Source organism: Triturus cristatus, chromosome 7 (assembly GCF_964204655.1).
Source record: "Triturus cristatus chromosome 7, aTriCri1.1, whole genome shotgun sequence".
In the NCBI taxonomy this organism is placed as follows: domain Eukaryota; kingdom Metazoa; phylum Chordata; class Amphibia; order Caudata; family Salamandridae; genus Triturus; species Triturus cristatus.
In genome coordinates this window covers 1,613,824,788-1,613,842,139 of record NC_140590.1, presented here as the reverse complement: position 1 = coordinate 1,613,842,139, position 17,352 = coordinate 1,613,824,788, and the positions used below count along the sequence as shown (strand labels likewise).

The 17,352-nt window shown below is 43.1% G+C and overlaps 1 protein-coding gene across 1 annotated transcript in view; it reads right to left on the bottom strand.

The window, feature by feature from the left end:
* The window catches only part of PDRG1 (p53 and DNA damage regulated 1), a 50,317-nt gene extending 36,028 nt beyond the window's left edge, over positions 1–14,289 (bottom strand). The window contains exons 1-2 of the mRNA XM_085619508.1: positions 14,123–14,289; positions 9,104–9,179 (exon numbers count right to left, since the gene is read on the bottom strand). Coding sequence (XP_085475634.1) covers positions 9,104–9,179; positions 14,123–14,224 — 178 coding nt within the window. The 5' untranslated portion in view covers positions 14,225–14,289. The remainder of the gene's footprint in view (positions 1–9,103; positions 9,180–14,122) is intronic.
* Positions 14,290–17,352: the final 3,063 nt, after the last annotated feature.

The following is a 17,352-nucleotide window of genomic DNA, read 5'->3' as shown; positions in this document are numbered from 1 at the left end:
TCCCAACATGGCAATGTATATCCATCCTAATAAGTTAGATTTTATCTTATCTCTAATGTGGGGGCTATTCTTCAAGACTACATGTTAGTCTTATGGATGATATGAAGGTGTCACTGGAGAGTTAAAGGGGACCCCCGAATCCCTTGTGCAAATTAAAAACTCAAATCAATTATAAGCTGATCATGCAGGAGAAATCATTCTCTCCTCCCAACATCAGCAACCAGTGTTAAAGAACCACACACACTCCCAAACATTACCGAGACAGCATTCCAAGCTACTTATTACTGACTGTGTTTTTGAAAAGCTCAGGTCAACTGCCTGGTGACTTCCTCTTCCTCAACGAGCTGAGAATATCAAAGCCAAGACAGATCAGCAGAAGTTGCATTTTTGCCTTCCAGTATATCGAAGATGGTAAAACATCATGCAAACAATGGAGTCCACTCCACATTGGGTGCTGGGTTTGGGAAGATGATTAAGCTTCAGCTGTTTAACAATTGCACACATTATATTGCCTTTCTCCTACACTTTAATTCAACAATGTTGTGAATTAACAAACCATATGAGGACTCATGGTCAATAAAATGAGTTTTGAGTATTCAAAAGTTAAAAGGTGTCACGGTCTGCTGGATCTCGTTTCCCAGGACTTACAGCAGTAGAAGTCAAAGTCCAATCTTCATCTTAAATACATGTTCCATAATCAACAGCTGGTAGAAGCGAGTTGTAAGTCTTATATTTCAAAGTATGTTATGAAGAGACGAAAAGATAGTTTCTGTAAATGAAGTCTCCTTTCTTCAAGGTAGATTAGGTACAAAAACACTGAGGAGGTGGGAGAGCTGGGAATCTGAGGTTATGGTTTAACGCAACGCCTCCTGACCCAATTTTCAGACTTATATAATCATGGATACCAAACAGGTATTCACTGGTGGTGTGCGCACTCATCTATAACACATCAAAGTATTGGGAAATCCCAATGACTTAAGGGGTAAGAGAGGCAGGATTGTGTAGAGTATATCCTCCCATACAAACTATATGCACAAAAAATACTCTAACAGATCATAGAGGAGATCTAACAAGATAAAGGAAGAGGGGGAGAAATGAGAACTCCTAAGATAAGGTTGTGCCTAATACAACCGTGGTCGTGGGGAAACTAAGTATTTCTTTAAGTTACCCTCACACACCCTAGTGGTGTCATGCTTCATCATCGGGTCACCCAGACCCCTAGAAGTCCGGGTGGGCTTGACCACAGTGTTGGGAGTGCTTTTAATATGTTTTACGGCAGAGGGAGTTAACTAGATAAAATACCGCAGGCAGATCCCCAGTATCCCTTTATTCTTGGGTCTGTCTGGGTAGTTAAAATAAATAAAATGGGTCTTTTAGGAGTATTATGGTCCTAGGACCCTAGTGCCGACATGTTTCAGTCCAAAAAGGGGCCAAAAAATGGTCCAGGACTTTCTTCAGGGCAAAAAAGTAACTCCCCTATGTGAGTGAAATTACTCGTGATGGGGTGTCCCTATCCTGTCAGTATGGTGAGGGCAGAGTAGCTGCTCCACGTGATTTGATTAAGAGTGGATGTATGTCAACTGCCAGGCTCCATCTGAAAAGGAAAAGTAGAGACAAACAACATATAAAAATATCAGCGGTAGAGTTGCCGCTTGGTTCATTTCTCCTTGAGCGGTATAGTGGTTACCGCAAGTGGACATGCGTGTATCTATGTGCGCATGCTCTCGTAGGGAGGAGTGTCCTCCTATCGTGCCACTCAAAATGACTGTAACATATCGTTGTATTTGTGACAGGCATACTGTGCGAGTGGCGAAATGATTCGCATCCTAGCGATAACAGCGTGATGTCTGTTTTTGAAAGTAGCGTGCACACAGTGTCTCCAGATACTAGTGCACACGAGAAACGTGTATGTTCCTGGTGATTCCAAGATCTATCTACGGGTGTGTTAAGGTGAAATATGATGAAGATATACACATAATACACATGCATACAACACATTCATTCGTGCTAGGTTTACAGATATACTTTACCCAAATCGGGGAGGTTGACTGAATCTCACAGGACCAGAAGGCCAGATTGGGCGGTCCTGGGGGAACCGTGAAGAACGAGTGTGTCACGGAGCAGACTAAGTGAATCTGCCAGTATGTCGTTCCGACTCGGTAGGGCCAAAAAGCGAGTGCTGACACATAAGGAAACTGGGACATCGCGCTGGTCAAATTACTTACTTATTTAAGATCGGTCGCCCTGCCTGCTACCTGTTTGGTTCTGGTCCTCGGCTTTCGCAAGTTAGTAAAGCAAGAGTCGCGCATAAATAACATGGAAAGCGCGCCGGAACATCGGGCTGATTGGGACCACGCCCCTCGGTTACAGGAAGTGACGTAATACGTCACGGCGTGTAGTGGCGATTGGTGAAGGGAATTGTAGTTTTGTGTGTAGGTAATGAGGGTTAATACTGACGGGCTGGTGATGGCTAAATCCGGGGAATGTCAAAAGTAATACGAGTGCAAATATAAGCGCTCGTGTGTAGTAAAAGCGGTATGGACGGGAAAGGGATAAAAAACGATAACTAACGAGCACCGCAGATATAATGTGAATAGCCAATTATGCCCAGATGTATAGTATATGTTAATATAGTATTGACTGCAGGTCCATCGACGCGGGCAGTCTGCAAATTGCTGTTCATTAGTACGTTAACAAAAACAGGGGTGGAGAGGCGGGGACTGAATGGGTTGGTTCAGTTATGAACTCGTGTAAAAATAAATATGGAGATCGTTTTGCTTGGGTGCAATGATACACCTGTGATGGCATCTGTTGTCGCACTGGTAGTATTCATTTCCAGTCCGGCATCTCGGTGAAGGGTTGATGGGGATGTAGAATATCAGTAGCAGTCATTAGACAATGTGTCTGTAACTCAGTGTTAAGGTGTGGATCTTGGGGATGGTGTAGAATAGCGGAATTCTAGGTTCCTCTTGATTCAAAAACGTGTGTTCTTTTTTAGTGATCCATCCCTTCCCAAGTGCATCTGATGTCAGAACTGATATAGTTGTCTTGAGTTTCTTTGTGGGATCTCGGTTGATTTTTTTGTAGAATTTCGTGTCAGCCAACAGAGTGAGACATGCTGTCTTGTATGCCAATGAACTTTGGATGACTGTGGCACCCCCTTTGTCAGCGGGTTTGATTATTATTTCTGTACGATTTTTTAATTTTGTCAAGGCCATACGTTCTTTGTTACTCAAGTTATTAAAAGCATTAACTCTGGGTTGTAGTTCTTCTACTTCTTTGGCAACTGCTTCTTCAAAAGCTAGTACTTCTGGAGGCATCATGTTTGAGCAAAACGATCTCCATATTTATTTTTACACGAGTTCATAACTGAACCAACCCATTCAGTCCCCGCCTCTCCACCCCTGTTTTTGTTAACGTACTAATGAACAGCAATTTGCAGACTGCCCGCGTCGATGGACCTGCAGTCAATACTATATTAACATATACATCTGGGCATAATTGGCTATTCACATTATATCTGCGGTGCTCGTTAGTTATCGTTTTTTATCCCTTTCCCGTCCATACCGCTTTTACTACACACGAGCGCTTATATTTGCACTCGTATTACTTTTGACATTCCCCGGATTTAGCCATCACCAGCCCGTCAGTATTAACCCTCATTACCTACACACAAAACTACAATTCCCTTCACCAATCGCCACTACACGCCGTGACGTATTACGTCACTTCCTGTAACCGAGGGGCGTGGTCCCAATCAGCCCGATGTTCCGGCGCGCTTTCCATGTTATTTATGCGCGACTCTTGCTTTACTAACTTGCGAAAGCCGAGGACCAGAACCAAACAGGTAGCAGGCAGGGCGACCGATCTTAAATAAGTAAGTAATTTGACCAGCGCGATGTCCCAGTTTCCTTATGTGTCAGCACTCGCTTTTTGGCCCTACCGAGTCGGAACGACATACTGGCAGATTCACTTAGTCTGCTCCGTGACACACTCTTTCTTCACGGTTCCCCCAGGACCGCCCAATCTGGCCTTCTGGTCCTGTGAGATTCAGTCAACCTCCCCGATTTGGGTAAAGTATATCTGTAAACCTAGCACGAATGAATGTGTTGTATGCATGTGTATTATGTGTATATCTTCATCATATTTCACCTTAACACACCCGTAGATAGATCTTGGAATCACCAGGAACATACACGTTTCTCGTGTGCACTAGTATCTGGAGACACTGTGTGCACGCTACTTTCAAAAACAGACATCACGCTGTTATCGCTAGGATGCGAATCATTTCGCCACTCGCACAGTATGCCTGTCACAAATACAACGATATGTTACAGTCATTTTGAGTGGCACGATAGGAGGACACTCCTCCCTACGAGAGCATGCGCACATAGATACACGCATGTCCACTTGCGGTAACCACTATACCGCTCAAGGAGAAATGAACCAAGCGGCAACTCTACCGCTGATATTTTTATATGTTGTTTGTCTCTACTTTTCCTTTTCAGATGGAGCCTGGCAGTTGACATACATCCACTCTTAATCAAATCACGTGGAGCAGCTACTCTGCCCTCACCATACTGACAGGATAGGGACACCCCATCACGAGTAATTTCACTCACATAGGGGAGTTACTTTTTTGCCCTGAAGAAAGTCCTGGACCATTTTTTGGCCCCTTTTTGGACTGAAACATGACGGCACTAGGGTCCTAGGACCATAATACTCCTAAAAGACCCATTTTATTTATTTTAACTACCCAGACAGACCCAAGAATAAAGGGATACTGGGGATCTGCCTGCGGTATTTTATCTAGTTAACTCCCTCTGCCGTAAAACATATTAAAAGCACTCCCAACACTGTGGTCGAGCCCACCCGGACTTCTAGGGGTCTGGGTGACCCGATGATGAAGCATGACACCACTAGGGTGTGTGAGGGTAACTGAAAGAAATACTTAGTTTCCCCACGACCACGGTTGTATTAGGCACAACCTTATCCTAGGAGTTCTCATTTCTCCCCCTCTTCCTTTATCTTGTTAGATCTCCTCTATGATCTGTTAGAGTATTTTTTGTGCATATGGTGTGCGCACTCATCCTGTTCCCAACGCAGAAAATGACTATTGTACACAAAATATTTGATTCTGTGAGTATTCCTGCCAGTCGTTTCCCCTCTCTTCAATATGATATGGAGGCAATGCCCACCTTCCTCCCTCTCCAAGACAAGGATGCGTCTTTTGGAAGACCTGCTTATTGAGACCACTGCTACAAACCTACATGTTCTATACTGTGCCACTGCCAAATCCTCCTCAAGTGGTCAGGGTACTTAATTTGGTTCACTGTGGATCTGACTCTGCTATGAACGATCGACTGAATGTATAAACTGGCAGATGTTAACTCAAGATTCTGGGGTCACCTTTGATTCATCAGGTCTGTGGCTTTGCCTTGTTTTCTGGCACTGCTTTTCTTTTTCTGACTTAAGACCATCAGGGACAATTTGAGTATCTTACTTCCCTCTTCAGCTGGCTCAATACCAATCACCTGAAATGCAATTCAGATAAATCTGAAATGATCTTTTTCGGCGGTCCTCCAGATGAAAATTGGCGTGACTGGTGGCCATCTAACATGCTTCCGCCCGCAAACTTGGCTACCATTGTAAAAAATCTTGGGGTCAAATTAGACAATAAACTTTCTATGAGCACCCAGGTACAGTGTGTGGTAGGCACCTGCTTTGCCCTGCTCAGGATGTTGCGGAATTTCCTTCCTCTTCTCTCGCAAACCCATAGAAGGACAGTGGTGCAGGCTCTGATCCTGTCCCGACTTGATTATGTCAATGTCCTTTATCTGGGAATACCGGAATTTCTTCTTAACCGCCTCCAAGTAGCTCAAAATGCTGCCGCTCGAGCGATTTTTCTTGCTGATCGACGCTCACACACTTCCCCTCTTCTGAGAACACTTCATTGGCTGCCGATCCGAAAAAGAATTCATTTTAAGGCTCTGGTTCTTGCCTTTAAGGCCTCCCATAACATCGGTGCTCCCTATCTAAGAGCCCGCTGCCTTCACTACGTGCCGACACGCTCGCTACGGTCCTCCTCTGCACACTTGTTCCGTACGCCCAGGTTTTACCGTTCACGACAGGGCGGCCATTCCTTTCAGGTTTTGGTATCGTCTTTATGGAACAAACTCCCTGTCAATCTACGCCAGGAAAACGATCTTTTATGCTTTCGCCGCAAACTTAAGACACTGCTGTTTTAAACTTCTTCTAGGGCTCTTTTCTTAGCTAGCTTCTTTGGTTTGTTACGGGTCTTGTGCTCAGCGCCGGGACACTCCTGGGAGTAGCCGCGCGCTTAACAAATACCTAGTAACGTAACATAACTTTACTGCAGAGTTTCAGCAGACTTTCAGTATTAAAGGGCCACTGACACACAAGTCTGAGTAATAAATAGTACTCCTGGATGCTTTGGCGGCAGCACCTGCTCAGAAGATTGCTCAAAGTTGCAAGTCACAATTTCTGAAAATGAATCTTGGTTTGAAGATTTTCAGTTGAAAGAAACATCTTTCTGTGGAAATCACATCATGTCAGTGGATGATAGGTGGTAATGGTGAAAAGCATCAGTTATATCTTCTCTCAGCATCCGCAAAACTGAAGTGGAAACTTACCACGCTACTTTAATCAGGAATGATTATGATTTTACATCCCCCTATCTACTATTCCACAAAAGAAAAACAATTTAATGTAGGACCGTGAGAGAGATCAACTGACCATCTGCCCCAGGTGGCCAATTCCACAAACCAAGAATGATCGAATGCTAGAGATTTGAGGATTATGGTAGCCAAATCTGTAAAACTATTCTGGGTTCTTCCTTTCAGAAAACACTACTGTGATGATAGTCTAAGAAGAATAAATTTACAAATAATTAGCTATCGGGCTGACTAGCGACCTAAGGTGGAAGAGGATCATCAAAAATACTGCGGCCGAGGGCTGGAGTTTTCACTAGAATTATGTTTTTAAAGGACTATCAAGTGAAGCACTTCATACACTTCAAAAATTAGTGTTTCTGGCAAACGTAGTGATTGTCATCAGCCTCAAATAAATGAAAGACTAAATAGGCCACCCTAAGGTCCATCCAAGCACGTGACCTGCAGGTCTAAAAGTCAGCACTCAATTTACCGAGCTATGCACCTTCTTTATTGTGACCCAATGGAAATTTCAGACAAAGATACATTATAGTGAACTCAGCAAGATTGGTTAGAGACACATGTAAAGCATTTCCAGATACGGTTTGGATTATAACTTCACACCTGAACCGTGATCATAAGAATATGTTTTAGGCCTAAAATGGCATTGGTGTGTTTACATAAATATAAATAAAGAGGTGCAGCTTCACTTTGGATATTGAAAACATCCTGGAACAATGTACTGGTCACAAAATCAAACGGTTTCTGTGCATGCTGAGATCAGGATTTCTCCAACGTTGATAACTTCCCTGCAGTAATGATAGGCTCCCCTATTCTTGAGTAAATGCAATTCTAAAAGATTCCTTCAATTTGCTCCTCAAACAAAGGGATCCCAGCAGGATTTCCTCTATATTTCTTTGGCACATGGTTGTCCTCAGTCTGAAATGGAGGGGGGTCATCTCTGCTACAGCTATGTGCATGCAGCTTCACGTTGGACATTGAAAACATCCTGGACCAACGTACTGGTCAAGACACCAAAAAGCTCTTCTTCATCCTTTGAAATCAACGTGCGTGGGGAGGGAGGGGAATAGGGAGGTTGGGAGTCGGTTCCCAAAACCAAAGAGGCTGGGTACTGCATGGTCAGCACATGCAGGGGTCATGTACAAGTGTAGATTCCAATGGGCCAGGAAAATGCTTATCAATCAGTCAAGAAGGTCAGGTCCTTTAGGTATGCAGATGGAGGTAGGGAGAGTGGAGGAGGGGAGATCCTACCAAATGCAGGAACATTTGTTCTTAGGGATGGGGGGAGGGTAGTATGGAATGGGAAGTGAATGTGCAGGCTTCCAGGTGCCATATGTACACAGGGTAGCCTTGCACAACGCTAACCACCAAGTTGAATGCACACACATATGAAGTCCAATGACATCCAACACACATGTTCAGACACGCACATCAGACCTTCCACTGAACCACAAACAAAGGGATGTACATGTCGCACACAAAACTGAGGTAAAAGGACTGTCCAGGTGAGACTGCATGGACCTTTTACATATGAAGGGCGGCAGACATCACCCCATGAAGGTTATAGGTATAAAGACCCATCCCTTCACTAAATCATCCTGCCACCACTTCCTGTCTCACATAGCCTGGGAGAGAGTTCAATAGCCTCTGTTTGAAAACAAAGGTGCAATTTGGGTACCCCCGTGACCTCCAAGAACAGCACATCAATCGAGTGAACTTGCAGGACTGCAATTTTATAGAGAAACATGACAGGAATCGCAGTGCAACAGAGGGAAAGGAGCCCTGCAGTGAACTTTCTGTCTGAACAGTTCCCATATGTTGATAAAGAAAATTTGAAAAGATGCGAGTTACTTATGATCAAATTCCTCATTGCAACTGTTTAAAGTATAACCGATGAATACATGGTCGTTTTAACTTTTGTATATCTGGTTATATAACCTGTCTTGTAATATTTGGGATGAATTTGTGCTTTTATGATCTGTTTTAAAAAGATCGAATAAAGTTGTGTGATGATGAAGATGAATATATGGTTGCAAGATACTTCAGTGAACAGTATTACACATTCTAACACCCGGGTACCACAGGACAGCAGTTACGTATGGTTCATCTCTATTTCACCAGCGTACCTTAAGAAAGAAATTTCATTAGAGAGCTTTTAACATGATGATATAGTTTAAGAGCAGCAACTACCAATTTTTTTCGGTGGAACCTATACCTCCGAAAACAAATAATTCATAAATATATTTTGTAAATTTCCTCCAACTTCCTTTTTGCGAGGGTTTACTACTTCTGTTCTTTGACTCATATTTAAAATTGTTAGCAAATATTTGCATAAATGCCCTCGACCCAATGTATGTGCATACAGGTAGGCGTCTGCTCTGTGTGGGCCACCGCTCTTTAAAAGGACTCACCAGATGACCCCAGGTCTCTCTGCAAGGCTCGCAGTGCTTCTCGGTTCTGGTTCCTCTTTATATCCAGGTCCACTATCTGGAGATAACCAATAAGGTATGTTATTTATTGAGGTACACCATCTCCCAAATACAGAGTCTTTGGCGCTGCAAGAACAATAAACTGCATTTGGGGTGTGTGGGGTATATATCTATATCAGAAGTAGACACCCGGCAACATGTACGCTGAACCGATCTGTTCAAAATGGAGGAAAAAGGTGAGGTCAAGAAGACTGATGAAGGATAACAAATACGATGAATCATTAGTAAAATAATTAACACAAAACCAACAGTCGAGCAACTGTCCATTAAAACAGCAGCAGTTTCTCAAACTGAAACAGTCTGTTAACACTCACGTCACCGCCTTTCCTCTTCTGTCCCCCAGGGAGGCATAACCACTACACAATTACCAATACGAGGACTTACAATGTGGAGGAGTAAATCACCTCTGAAGAAAACTTGTTGTATTTGAAATGGGTTACATTCAGCAAAAGGTGGGAAAGGCAGAAATAGAGGCCACTCAAATTATGAAAGTTAACAAACTGTTCTGGATTACACAGAACCGATATAGCAATATAAAACAAGCACTGGCAAAGCCAACTGGACGTGTTTCCCCAATGTTGAGTGAGCGCCACAACTGGCTTTGCTGATGCCTGATGGGCCATGCTAAAAAGTATAGAAAGCAACAAAAACATTGCTTTCTATACTCTCAATATGCTGCAATGTGCATTGTGTTTGTCACGTGCATTGCTGCTCTGCGATGTGCCACTGAAGAGCATTGGGGGCTGGGAAAAACAGGGGGGAATCAAAGTAACGAATGTGAGCATGTTCTGATAACCAGCAACGAACTGGGATTGACAAGAAAGCATCTAATCATGACAAATGCGTGTAGTATTGTATACAGTGTAAAAACGTGTTCTTGTAGCCAGAGCATTTCGTTTGACCAGAACTTCAAGAGCTTGTTTCTTATCAAATGAAAATTTGAAACAACCTGATTAACCATGTGAGAAAATGGATCATTAAGGAAATGGGAGAGGGATACATTACTTGCGACTTGTCACTCAGAGCACATACCGCAGTCGCGAACATAGCAACTGCGGGTCCCTCACATTCCATGTTCCAGCAGGGAACTTCCCTCGAGCCCCACAAACAACATTCTAGATCCCAACAGTACCTTAGAACAAACCTCAAACCCAGGCATCCGACAATCGATTCCACAACGATCAAACACTGTAACTTGCAGGGTAGATCAGATTACGGTAATACATTGGACTATTTTACTGTAATGAGAATGCAACATGCACATTACACACACTGACATCTCTGCAGTAAGCAAATAAACTCAAGGAGGTATCGTACTGCAACGGTAACTTATATCCTCTTATTTACCTTACACTGTGAGGGGCAATGTGCAGGTTACACACATTTTGAAGCAGGTGCATTAAGCCAGTATGCTATTTCATGAAGAAAACAACCTGTAACAGCCCCTCCACAACCATGCCCTTTTACAGCCTTCTTCATCTTCTATCACTTCCCATTCTCAAACCTTCTCCACTCCTAAGCTCCAAAAAACGAATTACTCTATAAGACAACCCTGCCCTGTGAATCACATCACACTGCTCTCACACGTAGGGCTTCCTCCCATGTCTAGTCTTCCTTCTCTCTAAACTGTATCCCATGAACTGTACATCTGCACCTTCCAGCTATACCAACATCTCTTATGGGTGTGGAAATGTTATATAATGTCTACTTGTCCAAGAGATGGAATGCTTCACAAAACTGCCAGTTACATTTGGTGTCATGCAGTGGGGTAACAAATTATGGCAGCATTCTCATGATATAATAGCTCAGCTAATAGCCTCACTAATTATGTTAGAGCTTATATTAGATTACTGTTTAGATACTAGTAAGGCACTGATTTTGCTACATTTCTGTGAATCTACATGCAGGGGCTGGAAGTAGGTGAGAAGCAATAGTTCTAGGGTTGGGATGCCATGACAGCCCGTGCACACCTAGACATCTTTGAAGGTATTAACCAACTTCTCTCCAATCTCCCCCACACTGGAAAAGGTTAGGAATTTACTCCTTACAATTGCAAGAGTAAACCGTTCTTCAGGTTGGGACAAAAGGTGGTAAGGGAAAGTGAACTTGCAGTTGGCCAACAGATTTTTGCATGAGCATATATGCATGTGTATGTTTCCTCATGCAAAAGTTAGGTTCACAAAATTTGCTAGAAGGGCGGTAACCAGGCCCACTTCTCTAGACCATTAAGAATTACACAAAGCAGACTCATACTTTTCCCAAACTGACGGCACGGTGTGGGGATGACCACCCGCCACGTATTGCTATGAACATATTGACCATGGGATGGTACGACGGGGGCATTGGACTGCCCGATTTACGACTATACTACCAGGCCTCTCAACTGGTCCCGATCAATAGATGGGTGTTCGGTGCCTACGATGATCCTTATTTTCGCACTGATCACTCGCTTATGGGGCGGGGGGGTTACAACAGGGTGCTATACACCGATCCCCGCAAGCTTAATTTGACTGGGCCCACCGCTCGCACTGTCGAAGTGTGGCATACAACCACGAGAAAACTGGGGTGGAAAAATCCTCTTTGGGACCCTGATCTACTGGGTGGCTTGCGGAACTGCCCCGGTTTTGACAAATGGGACACTATCGGGATCTCCTGGGTCGGGGATATGTGGGTGAAAGGAAAATGTGTCTTGTTTGCTGACCTACAGACTAAATACCAACTCGCACCCTCTGAGACCTTTCGATACCTCCAAAACAGTCACGCTATCTCTGCGGCTTTGCCGAGGGGAATCCCTCTCCCCGACTCTTCTCCCCTGGAGGACTGGTTGTTGCTGGACCCGATGGACCGCAAGGCCATCTCCCTCACCTATAAAAAAAACTGGTGAATAATCGCTCTGATCCAATGCAGAAATTACATGAGAGCTGGGAGACTGACCTAGGGAATATAGACGACGAAGACTGGAGGGACACATTGGCCTCTCCCAAAGAAGTAGCAATTCCCATGCGTCTTCGCCTCATCCAGCTCAAAATCCTTCACCGGGTGTATTTTGAAGCCAAATTATTGTTCCACTTAGGCAGACGACCTGACCCACTTTGTCTCAGACTCTGCAATCAGACCGGCACATTCCTCCACATACTTTGGGACTGTCCCCACATACACCACTACTGGGAAAAGGTGACCAAAGAAATAGCTAGGACATGTGACAAACCCCCGAGCCCATCCCCTAAACTTTGTTTCCTAAATGTGTGGGATGCTACCTTTTTTATCCTTGTATCAGCTTTTCCCCTCCTTTCTTCTTGAGATAGGCAATACAGTACTCCTTTAAATTTGCTTGGTTCAAACGTGCTATACTAGACCCGATCATAATAAAAACGGATCTGCTTCAAACGGAAGTCTTTATTCAGTTGACTGGATCACACATCATATACTTCCAATCGATGTATCCTTCGCTTGAACTACTATCCATGGCCAACCCAAAAGCTCAAAAACTTTGATCGGAGACACAAACAAACTAAATGGATTAAGCCACGGGGCTCTTTCATCATGGACCCCGTTATTCAAGATAGAATAAGGTGCAAATGAGGCTACAAACACCTTCAGTAACTCCCTATCTAGTACCACGAACACCCCAAACCTTCTTAAAGAGAAGATAATTAAAAGCAGAAAAGAAGCCCCTTGGTCAACCAGTGATCTCAATTATGAAAAATAACGTCTTGGACTAAATAAATGTGTTTGGTGAACACATCCTTTAAGATCTAACCTAGACCTCTCCAGGAGAGCAAGAATATAATAAAAAAAACATTTACAAAGCAAAATCCCTTGCTATCACGACTCAAACTGACCTTAATAAAAACGGGCCTGAGAAGCGTTTTGAGCTTGTCAGAGGATCAGCTAAATGGGACGAGTTTGCCAGTTCTTCAACATTAATGTCAAAGAAATAAGTACCTTCCTTCCATCCAAATGCCTCCTTGCCCATCTTAAAATGGAAATGCATTTGCACCTAGTTCCTCAATGGACCAAAGCAATCAATCTCTCTCTCACGAACGTTTTTCCAGAATGCCTGAAGGTAGGGCAAGTATGTCCACTTCCTAAGAATCAAACACAAGGAGAAGATGGACAGAGCGCTGAAACTTTTCAGAAATCACCCCCAGTCACAGATCTGGATTGAATCCATCATCGTTCTTTAGCTCACTTCGCCACCCCAGTTCAGATCCAGCCATAAGCAAATCAGTCTTGACCTTGTTCCTCATGGAAACAGTCAAGCCCAACTGCCAAGCCAGGTCTTTCCTGAACCGGAAACAAGCCTCCTGGGATCGGTTTCAGGGTAACACCCCTCATCAGCCAGGCTAGCTTGAATCCAGTGGCAACGTGAGAAGTGACCCACTTAAACCCTGCTGTCCACCAAGACTTACACTTCCTTACCCTACTCTTCCACGACATCCGCAAATAGAATACAATGGTTTGCTATTCTGACATTGAACGTGTACTGAACCTATGTAATGTACTGGTCTAGCCCACTTTACCTTCCTTCGTTTTCATCACTAAGACTGCACAATATTTAAGCTTTTAGAACTTGAGTAATATACTTATTGCGCTTATCTCATACTTTCTTCGTTTGTTTTGCCACTGTATAAACAAGGGATCTCATGCTCTTAGGCCATAGGCACACATAAGAGACCTTATAGTGTCCAAAACCGCTACGTTTAACTGCGCTGTTTATTTCGCCTGCATGTCACTATGGCTGGATTCAAAAGCCACTGGCAACTTCTGCTTGTTTTGTTGTTTAACATCCCCAATTGGCTGATTTTGATGCGTTTTCCATCTATTTCTATTCCAAGCACTGTCTCAGTGATTAGGACAAGATCCTGCGTCCTGCTTGGTGTGCCCTTACCATAATACAGTTGCATTCTCCTCCTAATCTACACGCCCTGCCTTGTTCACCTGCTGTTTGTCCGCCAGCACCTCCTCGGCTCGCTCCTCCACCTCCTGCAGGAAGCGTAACACAAGGTCCGGTTCCCTTCCATGAGCCAGCGGCAGCGACATCCTACCCGGAGCTTTGGAGCTGCAGATGTGAAACCCGTAACAAGCTCAATCACCCGTCAAGAGAAGCCCATAACAAGCACACTTTCTACTAAAAGTAGCCCAATACAATACCTAACGCGCATGAGCACGGAAATAAGATTTAAAGGGAAGCATGAGAACTACCGAGAGAGATTTTTTGATTTATATAGCGCTAACTCGACCCAAAGGAATTGGAGCGCTTTACATGAGCACCAGTTACGTTACACAGGAATACGTTCATTTGTTTTTGGTAGGAACGGGGAGATTAAGGGGCATATCAGCAAGCAGGCGATAAAAAATTATCGCCGCTTTTGCGTCCGTTTTCGGACGAAAAGCGGTGATAACTTTATCGCCAGATCAGCAAGGTCACGGTATCGCATGAAACCTTGCCTTAACGCCCATCTTTGCATCTCTAATGAGATGCAAAGTGGGCGTTCCTCCCCAGGATAACGGGAGAAATGTCGCTAAGCGACATTTCTCCTATTATCAAGCCTCACACAAAGCAGCATAGCGACAAGAAAAGTAGCGATAACCTCTGTTATCGCTACTTTCCTTACGCCTGCTTTGAAACTGACTTAGCCATTATATCCTATGGCAGGTGGATATCATGGCTAAGTAAGTGAGGCCCTATCAGCAAGCTATTGCCAAAAGTTGTGTGATTATCGCTGGATTTCCAGCGATAATCGCACATTCGGCAGCTTGCGCTCTGAATTTCATTGATTTGGAGATAAGCGTTGCTAATAGCACGCTATCTCCGCGATAACATTCAGAGTTGGCCGGCGATAATTATCCTCACGCTAAGAGCGCTGAGCGATAATTATCGCCGGCCCTTGCTGATATGCCCCTAAGTCTGTGGTCTGTTCAGAACCACAAGATGCTGAGTAGATGCCGAGACTCGAACCTGGTTCTGCAGTTCAAAAGTCAGCAGTTCTGGCCGTGAGGCCACATCCTTTTCAAAGGTTTTAAGCTCCCATGAACTTTCGCAACATTTAGTTGGAAAGTGCGGCTTTAATTAGCTGATTTAACTGTTTTCTAATACCAATAACTGTTATTTAAAGCATAGTAGAAAACTACGTGAAACAAATATTAAAGTACAGCTAAGATTATGGCACTCCGAAGAAGACATGATTCCATAATTCGGGTTTCGTAGCAGGCTCCACTACGAAGGCTTCGCTGACAGTCTTTTATTTTGATTGCCGCAGCTAACAAGCATTTTCAATGCAATAGGTCTCGCATTTGCGAGAGTTTAAGCTATTGGCATTGTAAATGACAATGCCTTTTATTTATATGTTTTTAAAACGCAACACACATAGAAATGGTATTTATAATGCCAATAGCTCATACTCTTGCAAATACGAGACCACTTTAATGGTGGCTGTGCCCCTTACTTTAGATGCTGCTTGCCATAATCAGGTTACAGTGAACAGCGTCTAAAGAAAGGGGTGCAGTCAACATTAAAGTGAAAGCGCAGTATGGGACTCTTTCACCCAAAAAGAAAAAATAAATAACTAAAGGTTCTGTAGCGCTGCTGCTAAACTGAAAGCGGGCCATGCTGTAAATTAAATAAATAGGCGCGGCCGCTATAGTGAAAGAAGACTGCGCTGTAAATTAAATAAATAAATAAGTGTGGCTGCTATAGTTAAAGGGGACGTGCTGTAAATTAAATAAATACATTACTATTAAAAATATAAGTGGGTGGCGTGCTGCCTTGTAGGAAAGCATGTTGTGGGTGGAATAGCGTTAGATCATTAAACAAAATAGTGCTCACAGCTTTGATAAAGCAGACTGTGTAATGACACAAGTAAAAAGTCCAGTCCTCATGGGAGGTTCAAATGCAGACAAGGCGGAACCAAGGAGGGACTACTAAGCCTATTTATCAATCTAAAGCAACAATTTTGAAAGGACAGTCACAGGAGCCAATTGACAAGATGGGTGGAGCTTGTATTCCATACCTGAATACTGTATGCCTCGCAGAGCAGCGCATGCACTTCCCAGGCTCGACCTAAAAACAGGCTGAACTTGGAGCTCTTCTGTGTTGCCTTATGTTTTATGCTATTTTCTGTTACTTAAGATGTGTGTCAGTGGACTGAGATTGCCACCTTTGCTGGGAAAAATACCAACCCCACTTTCTTTTTGTAATTTACATCCATGCCAGAAATAATGATATACTACATTTATTGGCAAGTTATCAAAATACAGTATATATCTAAATGTTTTTTTAAAAAACAACCATAGAGCTGGTTCTTTGATAGACCCGCTCAATTAGGTCCATACATAACAGTCAGTGCGGATGTGAAATATTCTACCTCCAGCCTTTAACATAACATTTTGTCTAACAAAAATACTAACAAGCATTTGCAATGCAATAGGTCTCGTATTTACGTGAGTTTAAGCTATTGGCATTGTAAATGACAATGCCTTTTATTTATGTTTTAAAAACGAAAACAACAATAGAAGGCATTGTTATTTGCAGCGTCAATAGCTCAAACTCATTATCATTCGGAAGCCAGCATTTACCAAGGACAATGACACCAGCTAATGAAAAATATGGGAGGAGAGTAGGTGAGGCTTCCACAGCATACTCGACTACTGCATGCCTCGCAGAGCGAGCAGTGCATGCGCGCTGCCGCTAGACTCGACCTAAAAAACCCTCTAACCAATGGGTTGAAGATGAAAAATACGACTATAAATGATGATGCAGAAGTCTTACTAAAAGAAATGGAACTATGTATAAGGCATAGTAAGAATTCAACATATACATTTGTTCCAAATATGTCTCTGATTGCATATTTTGTTAAGTATGTGGAATTTGTTTTAGGCAGTTAATTAAAAAAATACCAAAATGCATATTTGCATACAAAAGAAATAAAGATATTATTCGTGAGATGTATTTTTCAGTCTTGTTGGGCCCTTTTTGCAGAAACAGTATCGCTGTGGTTCACTCATGGAACTTTGGACTATTGAGGTGAAATATAGATGGTGATATTGTGAACCAAATTAATTTTTAAAGCACCCTTCAGTGCCCATAAGATGTATTTAAATATTTATAGTGATAGCACATCAAATAACGAGCATACACTAATTTATTCTGTAGTTGAACTACACCTTAA